The sequence below is a fragment of the Podarcis erhardii genome (genome assembly GCF_964252035.2).
Source record: "Podarcis erhardii genome assembly, chromosome: 6".
Lineage (NCBI taxonomy): Eukaryota > Metazoa > Chordata > Lepidosauria > Squamata > Lacertidae > Podarcis > Podarcis erhardii.
Window position 1 is genome coordinate 100,501,823 of NC_138510.1, and position 24,710 is coordinate 100,526,532.

Below are 24,710 nucleotides of genomic sequence, written 5' to 3' on the forward strand. Positions count from 1 at the left end.
GTAAGGACTCTATACGGATACCCCATAGGGGGAAAGGGGCAGATTTTGTTTACCACAACTGGAACTCGCCTTAGAAAGGGTGCAGCAGTGGGGGTTCCACCTCTGCCAGAATGCCCTTCTAGATCATCAGGAGCAGGAGGCTTGACACCAGGATCACACTGAACATCAGCATGGAAGACACAAGCAGGCATGCGCCGCTGGTGCCACCCAGCAAGCGGGCCTGGGAGACGCCCCCACGGGGTGAAAGAGCACGGAGACGCGGCTTGCTGAGTGGCCTCAGGCTGGAGGGGCACGCGGGTGCTGGTGCCACTTGATGGTGAGCCTGCCAGCCTCAGCCCTGCCAGCAGCCGCCTGCTTGGCTCTGGCCATCGCTGCCTGCAGAGGGCGCTTGGGCTGCGGGGCGGCTGGGCAGGACCTGCCCCCTGCTGCTCTTAGCGAGCAGGGCAGGCGTCAGGGCTGATGGGAGTTGTAGTCCAAGGCCCCTCTGAGGCCCCGCGGGAGGTTGGGAAGCGGCCACGTGAAGGCAGGCAGGCAGGCAGGCAAACGGCGGCCTGCTCGGAGGCGTCTCCTCGAGGCCCTCCTAGGGAGGCGGAGAGGGAGGGAGGGAGGGAGGGAGGCGCCGGAGACGTCAACGCGCAGTCCAGCGTCGCTTCCTCGAGAAATCGCCGCGAGCGCCCGCATTGGCTTTCGTTGCACCACGTGCTCCGGGCGCTGCCCTTCCATTGGACGCTTTCTCTCGCGCTCCGAAGGCGGCGTGTGGGCAAAGCGGTGCCTGGGTCTGGGCGCCTGCTGTTGCTCCGAGAAGGGCAAGAGCCGCCTCCCGCCGCGAGGGTCCCCTAGGAGCGGCGGCCGAAGGAGCAGCCGGGCGCCGGGAGAAGCGCCGCTCTAGTCCCTCGCTCGCGCGGGCGCCAGGTGAGCCTCAGGCCCCGCGGGGCCTCCGCCCCCGAGAGGCCTCCCCCCCCCGCGCCCCCCTTCTCCCCCGAGGGGACTCGAGGCGCCGCTCCTGCCCGTCAGCCTCTCAGGAGTGGGCCGCCTCCCTCCCCGGGGCTTGCTTTGCCTGCTGTTGGTCGCCTGGAAGCCTCCTTGGGTCGCCTTGGGCAGGTGTCATAAGGAATAGTCATCCCATGAGGCCCCGTTTCTCTGAAATGCTCCCGCTCCGGTGCCTGCGGGGATCCGAAGAGCCTCGAGCCCTTGGAGCATCCCTGTGCTGAGCTTGGCTTTTCTGGTGCTGTAGTCCAAAGTCTTGCAGAAATGCAGCTCCCAGTGGCAGCACCCGTGTTAGTGGCAGAGAGCCGTCTCAGTAGTGTCGCCCGCTCTGTGGAGCAGCCTCCCCTCAGATGTCGAGGAAATAAACAGCTACCTGACTTTTAGAAGACATCTGAAGGCAGCCCTGTATAGCGAAGTTTTTAATGGCTGAAGTTTTTAATATTCTATTGAGTTCTGCCCAGAGTAGCTGGGGAAACCCGGCACGATGGGCGGGATATAAATAAATAATAATAATAATTCAGAAAAGCTAGGAGAAATGGCACCCTCAACCTAGGTTTCAGTCACCACAACAATACATACAGGCACGGGTTTTTTTTGTTTTTTTTAGACAATTACTAAACCAAATGAGGATAAGATGGGGGATTTAGCTAAAGATGAAATAAATGCTGTGCACAAAAGACAAGTTATTTTGAAACAAAGAATCAATCAAGTCTCCTTCACTGGAGGTTTTAAAACAGAGGTCGGATGGCTGTTTGTTATGGATGCTTTAGTTGAGATTCCTGCATTGCAGGGGGTTGTTCTAGATCAGGGGTTGTTCCATCAAGCACTGGTGGGTGGTAAGGAAATTTTACCATCAAGAAAGATGCATTAGTGGGCGGTAGGTATAAAAAGGCTGACTATGCATGGCCTAGATGACTTGGGGTCATTTCCAACTCTACAATTTTATGATTCTAAGTTGCAAAGCAGTTTCATTCCAGCAAAAGTAAAAACCAAACCTCTTTTACGCAATTAGAGCAGGTAGCTTACCAAAACCTTTATCTTCAGTGCGAGATTGGCTTCATTACTTTCAAATAAGGGAGGCCTATAATTTAGATTAAAAAATTGGCTTCCAGGTGGAAAAATCAAAATTAGAAACAGAACTGTTAGAACCCAAAGCTAAGATACTATCAAGAATGTATAACTTGCTGTTGAAATGGAATACTGAGGATGAAACGGTAAAATCTGCTATGATAAAATGGGCACAAGATATCGGACATGACATTATGTTTGCTGACTGGGAACAGTTGTGGACCACAGTTATGAAATTTACGGCATGTAATGCCTTAAGAGAGAATATTATGAAAATGATATACAGGTGGTACATGACTCCAGTGAAGCTTGCAAAATCTATCATTTGCCCGATAATGAATGTTGGAAATGTAAAGAAACTGAAGGTACATTCTTTCACCTTTGGTGGACGTGCCCAAGGATTAAGGCTTTCTGGGAGATGATCTATAATGAAATGAAAAAGGTATTTAAATATACTTTCTTGAAGAAACCAGAGGCCTTTCTCCTGGGCATAGTCGGCCAATTGGTGTCAAAGAAGGATAGAACTTTCTTTATGTACGCTACAGCAGCAGCAAGAATACTCATTGCAAAGCATTGGAAGACACAAGACCTACCCACCTTGGAAGAATGGCAGATGCAAGTAATGGACTACATGGAATTGGCGGAAATGACCGGCAGAATCCGAGACCAGGGAGAAGAGTTGGTGGAAGAAGATTGGAAGAAATTTAAAATCTATCTACAGAAACACTGTAAAATTATTGAATGTTAATGACGTTGGAATGAAACGAAGTGGTTCTAGCAATAAGGCAAAATAAGAATATGCAAGAATAGATTGATATCAGAGGAAAATTTGAAGTTAGAATATGTGAGGATAAACAATTAAGGGTAAATTAAGAGGGTATGAATTTGCTAAACAAATTTTTAAATGGAATACAAAAAAGGGAGGTGTGAGGAAGTCATGAAAATAAGTAAATGAGTGGTAAGATATTAGAAAGAGGGATTTTTATTTTTTATTTTTACGTTAAATTTTGGTTTTTGTATTTTCTTTGTGTGTTCTTTGTTTATTGTTCACTGTTTTGTAATCCTTTTTTGTTAAAAACTTAATAAATATTATTTAAAAACAAAAACAAAACCTTTATCTTCATAAATTTGTAAAAAAACAACTGCATAGAGAATTTATGTGGTCCTTTTTGTGGTACTTGGAGGGTACAGGTCGTACAGTGAACAAGCACAGTGGGACTTAAGTTTAGGCATGTATGGGACAGTAACACCTATCCCTCGCAAGATAAAAACAATCCATTTAACCGTGAAAGAGCTTTGTACAACAATGAAAGGGATTTCTCTTCCTCAGCACATCAAAAGGAGCAAGTGGAAAGTGAACACTTCAGTTAGTGACACTCACCCAGCCACAGGAGATTTCGGTTGCAAACCACGTGACTGGAAATCTCAACGGTTGCAAGGGGGGCGCTCACTCCTGAGTTGCAAAAAGCAACTGACGACTGGTTAATTTTGAACGCTGGGCGGGACGCAGATAAATTGCATGATAATGGCTTCCCCCAAAGTCTTTATTCTAACACTGCAATCCTGAACACACTTACTAGGGACAAGAATAAATGCTATTGAACAGAATGTGTTTTATTTCTGACAGAAGCATGCATAGTATTGTGCTGCACAATGAAGACCTCTGTAAGTGGTGAGGTTTTTTTTTAGCCTTGATGTGTAATGTGTATTTTTTTTCTTTGCTCTTTTAGGAAATGGATGGAGCCTTTTCTTCATGTTGAATGTCTACTTTTCAGACTGATTGCTAAACTACTATGGCAGGTCAAAGAGGAAATCACATGCAGTTCCTATCCCCATTGTCTTCTTCCACGGTGAACTGTCATAAATCTCCATCATGTTCAAGTAAAATTCATAGTATTTGCATGGTGTCCGACTTTTTTTATCCAAACATGGGAGGAGTGGAAAGCCACATCTACCAATTGTCACAGTGCCTAATTGAAAGAGGACACAAAGTTATCATTGTCACTCATGCTTATGAAGACCGTAAAGGCATTCGTTACCTCACCAATGGACTGAAAGTCTATTATTTGCCATTAAGAGTTATGTACAACCAGTCTACTGCAACAACTCTCTTCCATAGCCTGCCTCTGCTCAGGTATATATTTGTACGTGAAAGAGTCACCATTGTCCATGCCCATAGTTCATTTTCTGCTATGGCTCATGATGCCCTGTTCCATGCCAAGACAATGCAACTACGGACAGTTTTTACAGACCATTCCCTTTTTGGATTTGCTGATGTTAGTTCGGTGCTTACAAACAAACTCTTGACTGTATCGCTATGTGATACAAACCACATAATATGTGTTTCTTACACTAGCAAGGAAAATACTGTGTTGAGAGCAGCACTGAATCCTGAAATAGTTTCTGTCATTCCCAATGCCGTTGATCCTACTGACTTCACTCCAGATGTATCTAGAAGGAACAAAAGCACAATAACTGTTGTTGTTGTCAGCAGGCTTGTATATAGAAAAGGTAATGAGATCCAAAATATACGTGTCACTTAATGTTGCTTCTTTCTAATGCTATAGAGTTGATCAGAAATTGCCTTTCTGTTTGTATCTACCTTTTAAATTTACTTAAGTTTTGCTGCATGATATTATGGCTGGTTTTATTATTATTTTATTATTTACTAAATTTGTCAGTTGTTTTATCTTACCCAGGGAAGCCCAAAGTGACTTACAGCCAAACAAAAAGACAATAAATCCCACACAGATGCATTGAAACAAAGAGAATAGAGAAATACATTAAAAGCATCCCACCCACTTCTAAAAGGTCACAGATAGTTAAAGGCCAAAGACCTGGTTATAGAGGAAAGTTTCTGCCTGGCACCTAAATATTTTAAGACCTAGCAAGTATAAAATCCTGTTTAGATCTGTGGCAGACCGCATGCAGTTGCATGTGGATTCACATGCTGCTTGGCAGGAACTGCGTGGGGCTGCCAGTTTTAACAAGTGAAACTACAGGTGAGACTGCTGTGATATCATAGGATCATGATGACCTGAGCAAGAGCTATTGTTGTTGCAGGTAGGGGGCCTAGAAGAACGGTCATAATGCATACAGTTTGTTCTGTTCCTCCAAACATGCAAATACATAAAATAAAAAGGAATGTTGTGAGATATAGGGGTGCCTAAACCAAAAACCTAGGATAGACAACAAATTCAGAGCAAAGAGTAATAAAAAGGCATTGGCCCATTAACTCTTTCTCGCAGACATTTTTATCTTCAGCACTGGCACCAATGTTGTTGTTTTTTCTGGGATGCTCAGGGATACGCTGTACCGGCACCATTTTTTTTTTTTAGAGGAAAAATACTGACTGGCACAATGTTTTGCCTTTAAAAAATTTGCTGTCGTGTAAGTGTCACACTAAGATTGGAGAGCCAGTGTTGAAGTTCTTGCTCTGCCGTGAAGCTCAGCATGACCCTGAGTCACGTCATCTCTCAGCCTGTACTCTTTCACGGGGCTTTTCGTAGTATAAAATGAGGCAAGGGAAAGCCATGCACAGCTCCTTGGAGGAAAGGCAGGATATGACTGCAATTAATTTAGGGGGAATGATTGTGAAAGTGCAGTGTGCTACCTTCCATTCACCAGTACAAGGCATGTTGGTAATCCACCTACACAATATCTAGTGCATTTTCCTTTTGGACTGTTGCCTCTGGGCTAGTAGTTTAGATACTAGTAGAGAATCCATCCCTGCTACCTTTTCTCTGTCAGTGGACTTTATTCCCTGCTGTTCCTGACAGTAGCCATGCCACCTCACTGCTTCCAGTCTTGTGTTACATGGGAGTAAGTTCTTCTGAACCCAGGAGGACTTACTTTTGAGGAAACAGCTTTTCTAGTGCAACTGCTAGAAGAAAGTAATTGTTCAAGACACTTTATCTTCTCTTTCTCTTAAGTTTTGTTCTGCCTTATATATTCTCCATTAATCCTCCCTGCTTCTGTGGGTAAGACATATGATTGTTGTCTACTTCCCAAAAAGCAGCTTTTGCACAAAGCTTTGCTTGTAGTGTAGCAGATACTTAGAAATCAGGTACCACTGAGATCTCGCAGCAGTAATGAAATTTTTATGGAGTAAGATAGAGTTGAAGTAAATTTGTAAACTTCAGAAAATAAACTCCAAATCTGGTCACAGTAAAAAATCAAGGAACCCAATACAGTACACTATGGTTTTTAATTTGCAATTTTATTAACACAGTTTTTTTGTCATTTTCTTTTGATGCTGACGTATGATGGGATGCTTTGTCAGGTAGATAAGTAACAAATCTGAAATACCAACTGCCTCTAAATATTATGTCTTCAGGTATAGATTTGCTTAGTGGTATAATTCCTGAACTTTGTCAGAAGTATCCAGATTTACATTTCTTAGTTGGAGGAGAAGGACCAAAAAGAATTGTATTAGAAGAGGTACGGGAAAGATACCAGCTGCATGACAGGTACTTGCCTTGCTCTTGTTTTAATACTGTTGTGGTGATTGAAGGGTCAAAGGAAGAATTGGGTGAGCATTGGGAGGAAGGCTGCAAGGGGAGGTGCATATGGCTAATGAAATTTGCATATAATTTCCACCATCCTGCCAGATACTGAGCAGCACTTGGTAGCATGCTGTGATTTTTCTGGAACATTCTTGTTTTGGAAGAGTGCTCTCAATTCTGGCATATTATAAACTTACAAAATTTGTTTAGGTGAGTCACTCTTTTCCATGTATGAAGCTCAGTGCACATGGGGGTGGGGGGTGGCACACCAGTCTGATAATCCGCTGTGGATAATCCTCCAAATATGTAAATTTGTAATCTGGAAGGTGCTTGATGGTCAATCAGTATTCAGTTCTTCAAAATCTTTTCAAAATTGCTTTCTTGCTCAGTTTAAATAAAATGCCCAGTTATTTTCTTAAGATACTTGTATTTCTTCTATTCCTTGTTGGTCCACATTGAGCTTCTTCACTGAACTAGCCACTATAGCCCCAAAGTCTTGTTCCTAGTCATTCACCACCAGTCCAGATTACATTAGCATATACAGTCAAACTTCGGCTCCCAAACACCCCCATTTTGGAACACTTCGGCTCTCAAAAGCCGAAAACCCAGAAGTAAAAGTTCGGGTTTTTGAATGTTTTTCGGAAGCCGAACACCCAACACGGCTTCTGCTTGAGTGCAGGAGGGTCTTGCAGCCAATCAGAAGCCATGCCTCAGTTGTCGAACATTTTGGAAACCAATCGGGCTTCCAGAATGGATTACGTTTGACAACCGAGGTTTGGATTTTTTTTATTTTTTTTTTTGCCATTTTACTGTCCACTCACCCAGTTTGGAGAAATCCTTCTGGAGCTCTTCACAGTCCCTTTTTGTTTTGTTCAGCTTGAACAACTTGGTATCATTAGCAAATTTGGCTACCTCCCTGCTCATTCCTAGCCCTTGATCATTTTATGAGCAAGTTAAAAAGCAAATGTCATAACACTGATCCTTGGTGAACTCCCATTTTCTACATCACTCTTTTGAAAGAACTGTCCTTTTAATTCTACAGTCTGCTTCCTGTTTCTTAACAAAATACTGATCTGCAAGAGGACTTCTCCTCTTACCCCGTGAGCCTTTGGTGAGGGACTTTATCAAAAGTCAGCTCTTTACTTGGCACAAAAGTCTTAATGTTGGCATTCCCTGGGGGATCCATAAGCATAATTGCTCCTTTAGGAGGAAAGGCAGGGTACAAATTTAATAAAATAAAAAATTAAATGAATAAAACGGCAGCTAGTTGCCCATCTCTTTAGGCGAGTGAAAGTGGAAAAGGAAAAATGTATATACGGTCAAACCTCGGTTCCTGAACAGCTCCATTTTGGAATGTTTCAGCTCCCAAACCATTTCGGCTCCCGAATGGTTTTCAAGCGTTTTTCGGAAGCTGAACATTCGATGCGGCTTCCGCTGAATGCAGACAACTCTTGGAACGAATCAGAAGCTGTGCCTCAGTTTTCGAACATTTTGGAAGCCGAACGAGCTTCTGGAATAGATTATGTTCGACAACCGAGGTTTGACTGTATTGGCAAAGAGCAATCCTCTAAGTAACCTGGCCCCAATATGTTTAGGGCTTTAAAAATTAATGCCAGGACTTAAAATCAGGCCCAGAAATGACATGGAAACTAGTGCAGATAACTGCATTGCTCTGTTTTGGGCCTGCTAAACTGTCTGTACCATTTTAAAAGTCAGCCTCACAGTACATGACAGTAATCCATTCTGGCGACTATCATAATGGATACCCATCACAAAGTTTTTTCCATGTGGTGTCATTAAATGTTGGCTGAATTATGCCCGTTATGGATTGTATCTGAATATGTGAACCAATGCCATTTAAAAGCATTGTGGAGCTTGTTTTGATATGCAGTCCAGCCCATCAGTGTCAGTAGTGTAAATAGCTAAGAAAGTTCATAAGCCACAAAATTAGTGATATTGACAAGTGCTTACGTTTGACTGTGATCATACACATGGTTATGAAGACTTTTGCAAAGATTACCTTTAAAAAACCTGTTTTCTCTAATTGCATGCAGAGTCCGTCTCCTGGGAGCTTTAGAACATCAGGATGTTAGAAATGTCTTGGTTCAGGGACACATTTTTCTCAACACTTCTCTCACCGAAGCATTTTGCATGGCAATTGTGGAAGCTGCCAGTTGTGGTTTACAGGTAAAAACAGTTTCCTTGTTTAGAGAGACTAGTTGGACATTTTCTTAATAACATAATATACAACTACGCATTAACAAGCAGACTTTTGAATAACATATCTGACAGAAGTGTCGTCACTTCTAACTACAAGTTCTTTGGAAATGAAGAATCAATTTGCATGGGACTTACAACTTGATTGTCAGTTCCCTGTATTCATTATGTAGAATTTTAACATAACTGGCTTGCATATTTCAGGAATGCAAGGTGTGTTTGAACCTTGATTATTTGTCTTGTTCTCATCTTTGATTCAGAAAGCAGCATTTGGACAACTGAAGACTCAATCATTATCCTTAAAAAAATTCATTGAAAGCTTTAAACATTAGATTGCCACATTGTGTATCTAGTGAAGGAGAGATTATTCTACAGTTTAGCAATATAGGAGAAAGAAAAACAATATAAAATGAAAATGTTGAGGTAAAAGATTGAATTAAATCAAATTTTATTTTGGTTCATTTGGAAGAAGATCACTCACTGTTTGGATTAAATTTAAAAAATCATTTTGAGTCTCTGAATGTTCTCAAGTAATTACAGACTTCCATGTTTTCTGACGTGGTTGCTAGATTAAGCTAGGCAGAAAAGAGTGCAAGTCACAAGCACTGCTGAAACTGACCAGGAGGAATTATAGATTCCTAACTGGCTCTTTTTATTCTAGTAATGTTTGGCTGGCATAGACCAAGGAATGGGTGAGGAGCAATCCAGCTCATCTATTCATTAGTTCTGCCTGCTGCAAGTTGTTGAGATGGTGCTTCTACAGCAAAGGGAAGGAGTTTGGTTTCTCCTCCTTGCATCTCTCTGAAGCGGCAGGGAGGCTGGAGTCTGAGGTCTCTGGACTCTTTGGTATCCTTCAGCCCTGCAGAACTTTGGGAGAAGCCCTCTCTCTCTTTCTCAGGGTGTGACTGCTCACAGCTCCAGTGGGATAATGAACCCTGAAAGGTGCATTTCCACCTTTGTCACATAGATCTCAATTTATGATCCACCAGCTATGTATTGTGTCCTGCCAGGTGATTGATAAACCGCCCCTTCTGGCTATTGCAGGAAGACATAAAAAATGTAGCCTCTAGGAACTGCTATGCATATCTGTTGTGCTGCCTAGTTTTGAGGATTCTGCTGTGCTGGCCTTTTCTACTCTATTTAATATTTTCACGTATGCTCATATAAAATTGGCTTAAGAGGTCATAAAGTACACTGATTACTTCATTTGATTAATTCATCTTCATTTGCTTGATTTATTTACATCCAACCTTTACACACACACAGAGTGCTTTTTTCTGGGGGTATGCAGGGGTACGCATACACCTAAACATTTTGTGATTGGATTGGATTGGATTGGATTGGATTGGATTGATCTTTATTACGGCCATTGGCCCGTTACACGACAGTTTCCCATACCAACATATTATACTTAAACCTCCAAATTTAAAATCGCCAAAACTTACAAAACTTACAAAAGACAAACAAGAACCGAAGCAAAACAAAAACAAAAACAAAACCCACCATCTTACATTACAATAAATTTGTAACCTATACATCGCCCTCTGCTCATAAATTAATCAAGGATATCAATAGTGATATCGCCTAAAACATAGATCATGGTTTAAAACAATGGTGATATCACCTAAAACATAGATCATGGTTTAAAGGGGTTATCCGAGCCACACAGGAGACCGTTTCTCTTCTTTAGGGATAGGACGCTGATCAAGAATCTAGCAACCATGAGTGATCTTAGGGGGTCATCGTCAATTAGTAGATATCTCAGTTTGGCTTCAATTGTGTCATCGGCAATTCCCTTAAGATATTGAGCAAGAAATTTGCTCCTGGCCGGTAAGTGAAAAGCACAGTCAAAAATTATGTGATGCAACGATTCCGGTGCCCCACAATTACAATCACATAAGAGCGATATCTGTCCATTGGAGAATCTATTTCTCAGCACGTTCGATGGGAAGGTGTTGAATCTTGCCTTTACAAAGGCATATCTATGAGCTGAGGAAGTTAAGGAATTCAAATAGTTTGGGAGCCTTAAGAGGGGTAATAAACCAAGATTTAGAGGTGAGCAGGTACCATTGCCCAAGACCATTTTCTGCTGCAACTCCATCTCCTCTAGCTTACAGGTTACTGTTCTTTTAGCTGGGACTATGTCCTGCTCTAGTAATTTGGATGGGGAGATTCCCATTGCCGTAATTTTCAGCTGTAAATTTTTTACCCATGGGCTCTGGAAATCATCTCTCCACATACATTGTATCAAGTACAAGTTTGGGAGATTGTGCCATAGAGATAACCAGTGACAAAGTATGTGCTTCCACAGAGCATTTTCCAGGGATAAAATATTAAGTTCCATGCGTAACGCTGTATTACTTACACAGTTGGGCAGTTTCAATATCCCTCTTAAAAACTGATTTTGAATGACCTCCAGGTGAGATAGGTTGACAAAAGTCCCCCAAATAGAGATGGCATAAGCAATTGTCGGGATCACCTTGGCCTTGAAGACTTTCAGCGCCGATGGGATATGAAGGGCCCCATCGGTGAAGAAGAATCGCAAGATCGCCAAGGAGATAGCTTTGGCTCTATTTGTAACATAGGCTACATGGGCCTTCCATCTGAGGTTATGTTGTAACCAAACTCCCAAATATTGGAATCTGTAGACTTGTTCGATGACTCTCCCATCAATTCTCCAATTATGGAGTTTCCGGCTCTTTGAGAAAATCAGGATCTTAGATTTTCCATAATCAATTGTAAGGGAATTTGCGTTACAGTATGATCCAAAAATTTTTAAGGCCCTCCTGAGACCTACTCTAGAAAAAGAAAGAATGACTGCGTCATCCGCATATAGTAACAAAGGGCAGCGATAAAGTGCTAGGCGGGGTGCATGAATCCTTTCTTGGGCCTCTATTAGGGGAGTCTTCATGTCACTTATAACATTTTGTGAATTTTTTACTTTTGTCCATTTGTTTTCCCCGATTTGAACTATAGAATGGTGATTTTCTTGAGTCAAAATGAGAGTACCCCTAAACATTTTTAAAGAAAAAAGCACTCTGTGTGTGTGTGTGTGTGTGTGTGTGTGTGTGTGTGTATACTTTTCAGCATACACTACAATTAAAAAACAACAAATCCAAATAAAAAAGAAAAGAAGAAGCATAAAGGGGGGGGATAGAAAGCCATCTTTCAGAGGTGCAGCTTAGCTCTTGTCCCCCACAGAAGGTGGGGGACCCTCCCAGCTCCCACTTGGGAGATCTTCCCTGCCTCTCATGCATGTCTTTCACCTTCCATCCAACACCTTTTGTGCATACCTTCATTAATCCAGAGTAGAGAAAGCAGGAAATAAAGGTAATAAAAAATAAAAAAAGATAGAAAGTAATCTCAGAAGTAATTAAAAGAAGGGAGCTTTAGCTGACCTGATGTCCCAAGGACTAACCTTCAGGGCTATTATGCAGGCACAATGGTGATTCCTTGCTCCCAACACGTTCCCTCCATCCAAAAACTTCATCTAGTCCAACCCTTTGCAATGTAGGAATCTTAGCTAAAGCATCCATAACACATGGCCATCCAATCTCTGCTTAAAACCCTCCCAGGAAGGAGAGTCTATCACCTCCTGAGGGAGACCATCGCATTGTTGAACAGCCCTTACTGTCAGCACTGTTTAGTTGAAATCTCCTTTCCTGTAACTTGCAGCCATTGGGAAAACAAGCTTGCTCCATCTTCCATGTGACGGCCTTTGAGATATTTGAAGATGGCTATCATATCCCCTCTCAGTCTCTTTTCCAAGCTAAACATGCCCAATTCCCTCAACCATTCCTCATAAGTCTTGGTTTCCAGACCCTTGGTCATCTTGGTTGCCCTCCTCTGCACATGTTCCAGCTTGTCGATATCCTTCAATTGTGGCACCCAATGTATTCCAAGGCAGAGTAGAGTGGGATTACCACTTCCCTTGATCAGGACGTTATACATCTGTTGATGCTGCTGCATCATATGGTTGACTTACATTAAGCTTGTGATCTCCCTATCTTCAAAGGTAGAGAGTAATAACAAAGGTTTATGTTTTACCTATTGTTAATCACAGCATAATTATCTTCTTGTAGTGTCAGCAGTCAATGACTAGCCAGCCAGCTTTTCTCCTGGAAGTCCCACATCCAGTCTATCCTCAAAAAGACTGAAGGAAGCTGATAGCAAAAATAAAAATATGGATTTATAATGTCAAAACGCCACCTTCAATCTAATACAAAAGAGCAAAATTAAAACAGCTTGTCTAATGGATTTGTAAGATATTAGTACTGGTGGAGGGTGTTTGGGCAAGAAGTGACCTGTTTTGACAACGGGGTGGGGGGGTCAAAGGAGAGGGAAATGGCGCTGAATCAAAGTGTCTCCTTTTTGAGGAGTTTCCACAGTCATGAGTCTCCCTGTGTAATTTTGGGCCATTCATATACTCTTCATCTGATTTACCTCACAGTGTTACTATAAGGATAAAAGTTGAGATAGAAGCTGAGAAGGCCATTTATGCCACCTAGATGGAAGGGCAAGACAACACATTTATTTATACATTTACAGCTGATCATTTGGAGGTGAAACATTCATTACTGTGTTGTATTATTGATATAGTATTTTTGAAACCTAAATTGCCTGATAAGTATAATATAAATTTTCCTGCTATTTTAGGTGGTGAGTACAAGGGTTGGTGGGATTCCTGAGGTGCTGCCAGATAATTTTATAATCTTATGTGAACCTTCTGTGAAATCTCTCTGTAATGGTTTGGAAAAGGCAATTCGTCAACTGAAGTCGGGATCGCTTCTGTCTTCAGAAATAATACACAACAACGTTAAAACTTTCTATACTTGGAAGGATGTTGCAAAGAGAACTGAAAAAGTAGGTACACTTCCATATTCTGAGACCCATTATATTTTCCTGGTCTTTGTTTTAGTGTAGGGGGGGAACCTGTGGCCCTCCAGGTGTTGCAATGCCCATCAAAAGCGTGCTCAGTGGTCAGGATGGTAGCAATGGCAGCCCAGCAGCATCTGAAGGGTCAAAGGTTCAGCAGGGAGGCTTGAGTATTTTTCAGAGTGGAGGGTGAGCAGCTCTAAAAATATGTTGTTTTTATGTCATACTTTGTTATGATATTACGTAACAGAAATAAGTTCTCAAATTCCTTGTGCTGGTAGCATAATTTGCAAGCTTCATTAAAATTGCCTTCACTTGGGCCCTTGCATAACATCTCCTAGTTGTTTCACTATTTAGCTTGTTGGTGTGGAAATCCTTCTAACTAACAGTCTTTACTAGATACTCCTAATTTATTTCCACCAGAAACCTTCACATACATTGTACTCTGTACTGGAGCAACTCTAGTCAGATGAGTAAATTCTCCTCCTCCCCTAGATGCAATGTTATTGAGAATCAAGAGCCTCCCCTTGCAAAACAGTCTGTGGACCTGCTGCTGAGAGAGAGCTGCTGCCTATGGGCCTCTTTCTGAGATCTCTCCTAAGCCCCACAAGTGCTTGTGCATATGCAGAAGTACACCCTGTATTGGACTTAGAATATAATCAGCCTTATAAGCAGATGTCTTGCCTATTAGATGATGCAATCTAAACATTGCAGACAACCCTCATGTATTCCCCCCCTTTCTTTCTTAGGTGTATGACAGAGTGGCAGGTGAAACTGTATTACCAATGGGCAAACGACTTGACAGACTAATCTCTCACTGTGGCCCAGTGACCGGCTGCATTTTTGCTCTTTTTGCTGTGCTCAGCTTTCTTTTCCTGATCCTCTTGAGGTGGCTGACACCAGATTACCTTATTGATGTTGCAATAAATGCTACAGGAGAAAACGGGGCATGGACTCAACAGTGTTTCCCCCATAAAAACAAAAAAGAGAAGACTTCGTTCTGTTAAAGGTGCTAACAAACAGGACTGCATTCTCCTATGGTCTAGCATTGGCTGTTAGATTTACATTTGCCAAGCAATATTTTTATAAATTATTGGACAATTTTTCTTGATCTTTGGAAAGAAGATGTTCTACCTCAGATTAGGATAGTCTAAAATGGCTTAGGATAGTTATGCTTGCCAAGACCTGCCACAATAGCTGATCACATTTCTTTCAACCTGAATGATTTTGTCTAAATATGGAGAATCTCATTGTGGCAATTACTGAAAGAAAGACTTGGGTGAATAGGTGGAATTTTACTGCTTTCCCTATTTTTAATATCCTTACCTTCCCCCAAGCCTTAAAGATGAACCTTCTGTTCCAGCGCAAACCAAGTGGAGATCAAAATTGTAACTCTAGATGTCAGCTGTGCTTTTTAAGGGTCAGACACCAATGTGAGACACATTGAGGAGATTTAAGGGTCAGACACCAATGTGAGACACTTAGAGGAGATTGGACTGAATCTTTCTTTAGGTTTCTTGGGCACTAATGAACAGTATGAAAATAAGCATATTTTAATTTTTTGCATGCTTTCCTGAATATACATTTTAAAATGTGTTCTTTGGAAGAAGTTGCTTCTTGCTGGTGTTACAATTTACTTTTTATGGTTTTGTTCAGACACATCTGGAAACTGCTTTCATGCTGCACGGATAAGCCCAAGAGAGCCTCCCTATCTCCAGGGTGCAACAAGGAGAAGGTTGGAAGCTTCTGCTTTTATGTAAAAAAAAACAAAACCAACAACCCAAAACTTATGGTTCCCCTTTATGGATAAACCTGGGGGATTTTTATTCTGAGTTATTCAAACCATAGTTTGTTGAAATAAACCAGGATCAACCATGGTTTCAGATCCTGGTTTGTTAACTAGTGCAATTCTATCCAGCTCTGAGAAATCCAAATGGTTTACTCCCAAATCTGTTTGCATAGGATTATAAAATATGGCAGAAATAAACCATTGTTCCTTAAATTCATTAATTACAGGGAACTGTGGTTTGCTTTAAAGTAGAATTGGAACCTTCCAATTTCTTCATCATGCACCTGGCTTCCCAGTTTATCTGAACTGTCCCTATGTTTTGGCTATTTTGTTATTTTTAACATCCCATTACAATATTGATATGACAATCAACACTGTTCTCTGTTGTCAGGGGCTCAGGAGCAGAGGCACAGGGGAGAGGAAACGGAGAGCGAAGGGGAAGAATCTGAGGGCAGCGTAGGGGAGTATGACAGTGGCCCGAGAGATTCCATGAGTTTCTCCAGCGATTCAGAAGATTCCCAGAGGGGGGCGCCGATGGCCAGGGCAAGGGGGGTCCCAGGGGGGACGCACCAGAAGCAAGGGGCCAGCGGGGACTCCCAAAGCAGCAGCGGAAGATCAGGACCAGTTCCCCCACCAGAGCGTAGTGGGGGGGAAGAGTCCCATGTGTCAGGGCCAGCGTCTCCTCCAGTAGGGAGAGAAGATGAGTCAGGGCTGACCACGCCTCTATTAGAGAGTGAGAGAACGGAGGGGAACTCAGGTCCAGCTAGCCCCCCCGAAGAGGGAAGCAGTGACAGGAGCAGTGTAACGGTCAGGAGAAAGGTTGCCGGCTGGGCGCGTGCGCCAAGTTCAAAGGTACAGGCGCGCGGGACGGCAGAAAACCCGGATTGTGAACCAGGTCCTAAAGCCCGCCGGAGGCAGGGGGAAGACTCAGGGGATTCAGCGTCAGAAGAGTCTAGAAAGGGCAAGACCCCAGTGGACAGGCGGACCCAGAAGGAGGAAAGAGCAAAGGAAGAGGTGGAGCAAGGCTAGAGTCTTAAACTGGTGTCTGGGGGGAGGAGATTCAGACGGAGCTTCAGCGGTCTAGAGTTTGAGATGTAGAGCTGCGCGCCGCGGCTTTGAAATCGAAACTGAACTTCAATAAAGACTTTTGTATATAACAAGAACTGGCGTTGGTCCTTTGTGAGCTGGGACCTCGGGCAGCTCTGACAGTAAGCTCCGTCTCTAAAAAGATTTAACCCTCGCAGCGTGAGTTGGCGCAGCGAGGGGCAAAACTTGGTGTTTTGCGAGCTCACGAAGATCGGCAAAGATGACTACAGAGGACAAGGTGACAGACCTGCAAGAAGCAGTCACGAGGCTTTACGCAGAAGTAGCAGCATCCAGAAAGAGAGAGGAAGAAGCAGTAGCGCTCTGCCGAGATCTGCAGACCAGGTGGGAACGTTGGGGCAAAGAGGGACTGCCAGGACCCAAGCCAGAGGGAGTTGGCCTCGGGAAGAGGGGGGGCAGCATCGTATCCCACTTTGACGGGAATCTGCAGCAGTATCCTAACTTCAGAGCAGACATAGTTTTCGCGCTCAGTTTGCTTCGGAAAGACTTTAGAGATGAGGAGGAGAAAGTAGGCTTCATAATAACTCATCTGCATGGGGAAGCTAAATCGTGGCTGCGCAATTTATGGCGCGAGAATTACCCTGCCCTCAAAGATTCAACAGCTTTTATCAAGGCTATGGACAATTGTTTTCAATCAACGGTTGATGTGGATGTGGCCAGGAGGGAAATGCATGGGCTGAAGCAGGGCAAAGCCACTGTGAGACAATATCACTCCCGCTTTTTTGCGTTAGTAAATGTGCTGGGCTGGGAGAAGGACTCTGCTGCCGTCCGGGATCTCATAGAATCATAGAATCATAGAATCATAGAGTTGGAAGAGACCACAAGGGCCATCGAGTCCAACCCCCTGCCAAGCAGGAAACACCATCAGAGCACTCCTGACATATGGTTGTCAAGCCTCTGCTTAAAGACCTCCAAAGAAGGAGACTCCACCACACTCCTTGGCAGCAAATTCCACTGTCAAACAGCTCTTACTGTCAGAAAGTTCTTCCTAATGTTTAGGTGGAATCTTTTTTCTTGTAGTTTGGAACCATTGCTCCGTGTCCGCTTCTCTGGAGCAGCAGAAAACAACCTTTCTCCCTCCTCTATGTGACATCCTTTTATATATTTGAACATGGCTATCATATCACCCCTTAACCTCCTCTTCTCCAGGCTAAACATGCCCAGCTCCCTTAGCCGTTCTTCATAAGGCATCGTTTCCAGGCCTTTGACCATTTTGGTTGCCCTCCTCTGGACACGTTCCAGTTTGTCAGTGTCCTTCTTGAACTGTGGTGCCCAGAACTGGACACAGTACTCCAGGTGAGGTCTGACCAGAGCAGAATACAGCGGCACTATTACTTCCCTTGATCTAGATGCAATACTCCTATTGATGCAGCCCAGAATTGCATTGGCTTTTTTAGCTGCCGCGTCACACTGTTGGCTCATGTCAAGTTTGTGGTCAACCAAGACTCCTAGATCCTTTTCACATGTACTGCTCTCAAGCCAGGTGTCACCCATCTTGTATTTGTGCCTCTCATTTTTTTTGCCCAAGTGCAATACTTTACATTTCTCCCTATTAAAATTCATCTTGTTTGTTTTGGCCCAGTTCTCTAATCTGTCAAGGTCGTTTTGAAGTGTGATCCTGTCTCTGGGGTGTTAGCCACCCCTCCCAGTTTGGTGTCATCTGCAAATTTGATCAGGATGCCCTTGAGTCCATCATCCAAGTTGTTGATAAAGATAAAAAAATTCCTTCCAGTAGCACCTTAAAGACCAACTGAGTTAGTTCTAGGTATGAGCTTTCGTGTGCATGCACACTTCTTCAGATACACTCGTGTGCATGCACACGAAAGCTCATACCTAGAACTAACTCAGTTGGTCTTTAAGGTGCTACTGGAAGGAATTTTTTTATTTTGTTTTGACCATGGCAGACCAACACGGCTACCTGTTGATAAAGATGTTGAATAAGACCGGGCCCAAGACAGAACCCTGTGGCACCCCACTAGTCACTCTTCTCCAGGATGAAGAGGAACCATTGATGAGCACCCTTTGGGTTCGGTCAGTCAGCCAGTTACAAATCCACTGAGTGGTAGCATAGTCAAGTCTGCATTTTACCAGCTTCTTTACAAGAATATCATGGGGCACCTTGTCAAATGCCTTGCTGAAATCAAGGTAGGCTACATCCACTGCGTTCCCTTCATCTACCAGGCTTGTAATTCTGTCAAAAAACGAAATCAGGTTAGTCTGACATGACTTATTTTTCAGAAATCCATGCTGACTATTGGTGATCACAGCATTCCTTTCTAGGTGCTCACAGACTGTTTGCTTAATGATCTGCTCCAGAATCTTCCCTGGTATTGATGTCAGACTGACTGGGCGGTAATTATTTGGGTCCTCTCTTTTCCCCTTTTTGAAAATAGGGACAACATTTGCCCTCCTCCAGTCTGCCGGGACTTCGCCTGTTCTCCATGAATTCTCAAAGATGACTGCCAGTGGTTCTGAGATCACATCTGCCAGTTCTTTTAATACTCTTGGATGCAGCTCATCTGGCCCTGGAGACTTGAATACATCTAAACTAGCCAAGTATTCTTGTACTATCTCCTTAGTTATTCTGGGCTGTGTTTCCTCTGCTGAATCATTTGCTCCAAATTCTTCAGGTCGGGCATTGTTTTCTTTATCGGAGAAGACTGAGGCAAAGAAGGCATTGAGGAGTTCAGCCCTTTCTGTATCCCCTGTTTGCATTTCACCATCTTCTCCTCTGAGTGACCCCACTGTTTCTTTGTTCTTCCTTTTGCTACGGACATACCCATAAAAGCCTTTTTTGTTGCTTTTAACCTCTCTAGCAAGCCTGAGTTCATTCTGTGCTTTAGCTTTTCTGACTTTGTGTCTACACGTGCTGGCTATTTGTTTGAATTCCTCTTTGGTGGTTTCCCCCCTTTTCCATTTTTTGTACACATCCTTTTTTAATATATTTTTTTAAAATATATATTTTATTAAAGTTTTTAAACATAAATGCAAAGATAGAAAACAGTGTAACATATATAATAACATACTTTCGTAGCTTCTTTGGACTCCCTCACATCTCCCGCTCCCATTTGCATCATTGTCAATTCTTGCCTGCAATTTATCATCTTGTTTACAATCTTGTGTCACATTCATTTAACTCTAATCTGTTAATTCTCCAATAGGTTTATAATTTTTCCTCAACTTACTTGTCATCTTAATTCCATCTAGTTTAGTGGTGCACAATTATTTATGATCTAGCATCCTTTCTTAACATTCAACCAAATTACAGTGTTTTTTAAAATAAATCTTGAATTTCTTCCAGTCTTCTTCAACCCTCTCCTCTCCCAGGTCTCGGATTCTGCCAGTCATCTCGGCCAGTTCCATATAGTCCATCAGTTGCATCTGCCACTCTTCCAGTGTGGGTAGATCTTGAGTTTTCCAGTTCTTAGCGATGAGTATCCTTGCTGCCGTTGTTGCGTACATAAAAAATGTTCGGTCCTTCTTTAACACCTTCGGGCCGACAATACCCAGAAGGAAGGCCTCTGGTTTCTTGGTGAAGGTATACTTAAATACCTTTTTCTGCTCATTATATATCATTTCCCAGAAAGCCTTCACCCTAGGGCAAGTCCACCAGAGGTGAAAGAATGTACCTTCATTTTCTTTACATTTCCAACATTTATTATCAGACAAATGGTATATCTTGGCAAGTTTAACTGGGGTCATGTACCATCTATATATCATTTTCATTACATTTTCCTTCAAAGCATTACATGCAGTGAAGTTCAACCCAGTGGTCCACAACCTTTCCCAGTCCTCAAACATAATGTTATGCCCAATATCCTGTGCCCACTTTATCATAGCCGATTTAACCATTTCATCTTGTGTGTTCCATTTTAACAGCAAGTTATACATTCTTGAAAGTACCTTAGTCTTAGGTTCTAACAGTTCTGTTTCCAACTTCGATTTCTCCACCTGGAACCCTAACTTTTTGTCATTTTTAAAAACTTCTTTGAGCGTAGTGTAACCAGTCTCGCACTTTATCCTTCATTTTCTCCAAACTCTGCAATTTCCAATTGTCTCCATCTTTTTCTAATATTTCCCAATATTTTGGCCATTTGGCCTCCATATTGGGTCTTTTTCGGGCCTTGGCTTCCAGAGGTGAAAGCCACCTTGAAGTTTTGTTTTCCAATAAGTCTTTATATTTTGTCCAGACATTAAACACTGCTTTCCTGACAATATGGTTCTTAAAGGCCTTATTGATCTTAACCTTGTCATACCATAAGTATGCATGCCAACCAAAAGCATTGTTAAAACCTTCCAGGTCCAGTACGTCAGTGTCTTCGAGAAGTAGCCAGTCTTTTAGCCAGCAGAAAGCTGCGGCTTCATAGTACAACTTTAGGTCTGGCAGGGCAAAGCCCCCTCTTTCTTTCTCATCAGTTAATATCTTAAACTTGATTCTGGGCTTTTTGCCCTGCCAGACAAATCTGGAGATATCTCTCTGCCACTTCTTTAATCTTAGCACAGTTAAAAGTTCTTTAGATAGCCACCCTGGCTTCTTTAGGCACCTTCCATGTTTCCGTCTCATTGGTATTGCCTGAAGTTGTGCTTTTACTATCTCCCTCTTAACAAACTCCCAACCATCATGAACTCCCTTTCCTTTTAATATTACTATCCATGGGATCTCACCCAGCACTTCCCTAAGTTTTATAAAGTCGGCTTTCCTAAAGTCAAGAAATTGAGTCCTAGTATGCTTGGCTGCTCCTTTCCGCTGTATAGTAAACTTCAGAAGAGCATGATCACTCGCGCCTAATGATCCTTCCACTTCTACCCCACTAACCAGGTCATCAACTTTGGTTAGGACCAGATCTAAAATGGCTGTTCCTCTTGTTGCTTCTCCCACTTTCTGAACAATGAAGTTGTCTGCAAGGCCAGTGAGGAATCTGTTTGACCTTATGCTCTTGGCTGAGTTTGACATCCAGCAAATATCCGGGTAATTGAAGTCCCCCATTACTACTATCTCCCTTCCTTTTGCATGCTTGGCCATCTGTTCCAGGAAGGCATCATCTATGTCCTCCGTTTGGCTTGGGGATCTATAGTAAACTCCCACAATGAGGTCCCTGTTATTCTTTTCTCCCTTAATTTTGACCCAAATGCTCTCACTTTGGCTTTGAGGTTCTAAATCTGGGATCTCTTCACAGAGATCTGGGATCTCTTCAGTGATGCCTATTATGTCATATTTAGTTTGCTGTACCAAGAGCTCAAGCTCATCTTGTTTATTACCCATGCTTTGCGCATTAGTGTACAGACATAGAAGTCCATTAATCATTCCCCCGTGTCTCTTATTTAAGGATTTTTTCCTCCCACCACTAGGTCTACGTGCTGTTTGCTCCATTTGGTCTATGACATTTGGATGATCATCTTCATCAATTGATAGACTCCTACCTTCAGGAGCACTGTCTCCCTCCCCCACATTAGTTAGTTTAAAGCCCTCCTGATGAGGTTTCTGAGTTTTTTGGCAAAAACATTCCTCCCAACCGTTGTGAGGTGCAGCCCATCGCTTGCCAGAAGTCCATCTTCAAGGAACTGCAGTCCGTGATCTAAGAATCCAAACCGTTCCTGTTTACACCATTTGCGAAGCCAGCTGTTCACTTCCACTATTTTTCTCTCTCTCCCTGGGCCACGTCGTTCAACTGGGAGGACAGATGAGATGACAATTTGTGCATTTAATTGCTTCAATTTCCTGCCCAGAGCCTCATAGTCTCTTTTGATCTTCTGGAGGCTATTGCTTGCAGTGTCATTGGTTCCCACATGAACCAAGAGGAAGGGGTATTTGTCAGTGGGTTTTATGATTCCTTGCAGTCGTTCAGTTACATCTTGGATCTTAGCCCCGGGGAGACAGCACACTTCCCGAGACATCTTGTCAGGCCCACAGATCACTGCTTCTGTTCCCCTCAGTAGGGAATCCCCTATCACCACTACACGCCTCCTCTTAGGTTTGGTCGGGGTTCTTCCATGATCTGTCCGTTCCAAGGTCGCCTGCACATTCCCTGAGGACTGACTTTGTTGCTCGTCTTCATATACCTGATCGACTGTAACGAGGGAGAGATCCTCAAATGGAGTCTGCTCTTCGTCTTCCATTCTAGGGGAGAGGACCTCAAAGCGATTGTGTATTTCTAAACAATCAGAGCGAACCCTGGGCCTCCTACTTCTTTGAGTCACGTTTCTCCATATATCTGGCTCCTGTGTTGGTGAACTAGCCTCCTTCTCAGGGGAGTCCCCTGTCTCCTCCTTGGTGGAGACAGTGTGCTCTGTTGCTTCCAAGAAGAGCTCCAGCTCTAATTCTTTGGAGCGTAGCCACACGTTCCTCCAGTTGCTGGACTTTGTCTTTTAAGAGGGCAATCAACATGCAATTGCTGTTGTTCTGGGAGGGGCTTAATGGGGCTGTGAAAGATGAACTAGCGAGAGGGGAAAGACCCAACAGCACCACAGAAGTCGTACAAAGAGCGCTGGCGATAGGGGTGCGCCTGGAAGAACGCCCTTGGAGCAGGGATGAGGGACGTATGGCACGCACACCAGTCAGAACAACTCCCTTCCTACCCAGAGAGACAACGCGCGCGCAATCCACGCCTCCAGTGGGGGGGGGGGAGAAGAGCCGATGGAGATAGGTGGTGCCAGGGCTCAGACAGCAACCAGAGCCCAAACACCAGGAGCAGTCAAGGCGAAGGCTCCTAGAGGGAGCAGGAAGTGTTACATCTGCGACAGTGGACAGCACATGGCCAAAGAGTGTCCACAGAGGCTCCAGAGGCACACTGCAGCCTCAGCAACAGTAAAGGGAGCAGTTCAGCAGGGGGAACAGCTGCAGGGAAACGACGAAGCCTGGCTGGAGGCAGAGGCACTGGGGCCCAGCCAGGCGAGTCAGTGAAGCAGCCCCCAGAGATTTTACAGCCCACAGACCCCCTCCCGCCCAAACCAGTGGTGCAACTCACCGCATCGCTCCAGCTGCCCAATGGACTCACCATGGAAGTCTGCATCCTGACTAGCCAGGAAGATGAGGGGCAAGAGGATGAACCACAGCTCCACTTAGGCATGCTACAAGCGGTACCCAACAAGTACAAGGCGTTTTTGGAGGTCTTCTGCGAGAAGGAAGCGGACAAGCTGCCTCCCCACAGGCCCTACGACTGCAAGATTGACCTCCTGCCGGGGGCGACGCTGCCGACTGGGAAACTGTATTCCATGTCTGAAGACGAACTGCAAGAACTCAGGGAGTTCATAGATCACAACTTGAAGCGAGGATTCATCCAAGAATCCAAAGCAGTGGGGGGCAGTCCCGTGTTTTTCGTGAAGAAGAAAGACACGCCCCAACGGAGGCTGGTAGTTGATTACCGGATCATCAATTCCAGGACAAAGCCCATGGCATTCCCCATGCCCAAGATCGACGACCTGCTCGCGACGGTGAGGAAGGGCCGCATCTTCACCAAGCTGGATCTTCGAGGGGCGTACAACCTTATACGCATGCGGGAGGGCGATGAGTGGAAGACGGCCATGTTTACGCCTTTGGGCACCTATGAATACCGAGTTATGCCGTTTGGTTTGCAAAATGGCTCCCATTGTTTCCAGGCCTTCATGCACCACGTGTTAGCGGGACTCCTCTACAAGAAGTGTGTCTGCTTCCTAGACGACATCCTGATCTTCTCAGAATCGCAGGAGGCTCACGACAGAGACGTCAAGGAGGTCCTGCAGAGACTACGGGAGCACAGACTTTACGCCAAACTGGAGAAGTGCCAGTTCGACATGATGGAGGTGGATTTCCTGGGCTACAAGCTGTCCGACAAGGGACTCGCCATGGACAGCACCAAGGTCCGCTCGGTGTTGGACTGGAAGAGCCCGCGCAATCAGAAGGAGGTCCAGAAGTTCGTCGGCTTCGCCAACTTTTATCGCAAGTTCATCAAGGGGTTCGCGATGGAGACGGCAGCCATCACGGACACCCTCAGCTCCAAGAAGAAGAAGTTCACCTGGACGGACCAGGCGGAGCAGTCCTTTCAGAGACTCAAGCGTCTCTTCGCGTCCGAAGAACAGCTGCTACACGTCAACCCCAGCAAACCAATGAGGGTTGAAACAGACGCCTCGGACAGAGTGGTGGGGGTGGTCCTGTTGCAGCAAGACCCGCAAGGGGACTGGAGGCCGTG

General features: G+C 44.0%; 1 protein-coding gene and 1 long non-coding RNA gene across 3 annotated transcripts in view; both read left to right on the plus strand.

Moving 5' to 3' along the window:
• LOC309344767 overlaps positions 1–24,710 on the plus strand; it is a 57,355-nt gene that overhangs the window by 27,421 nt on the left and 5,224 nt on the right. The window lies entirely within an intron of this gene.
• On the plus strand, positions 71–15,438 carry PIGA (phosphatidylinositol glycan anchor biosynthesis class A). Of its 2 annotated transcripts, XM_081867344.1 has the most exons (7): positions 71–912; positions 3,786–4,566; positions 6,392–6,524; positions 8,615–8,747; positions 13,434–13,640; positions 14,402–14,661; positions 15,309–15,438. In XM_081867344.1, the coding sequence occupies exons 2-6, from the start codon at positions 3,849–3,851 to the stop codon at positions 14,657–14,659; spliced, it is 1,449 nt and encodes a 482-aa protein (XP_081723470.1). In that variant the 5' UTR covers positions 71–912; positions 3,786–3,848; the 3' UTR covers positions 14,660–14,661; positions 15,309–15,438. The 2 variants fall into 2 exon arrangements, with proteins under 2 accessions (XP_081723470.1, XP_081723471.1); XM_081867345.1 differs by lacking the exon at positions 14,402–14,661.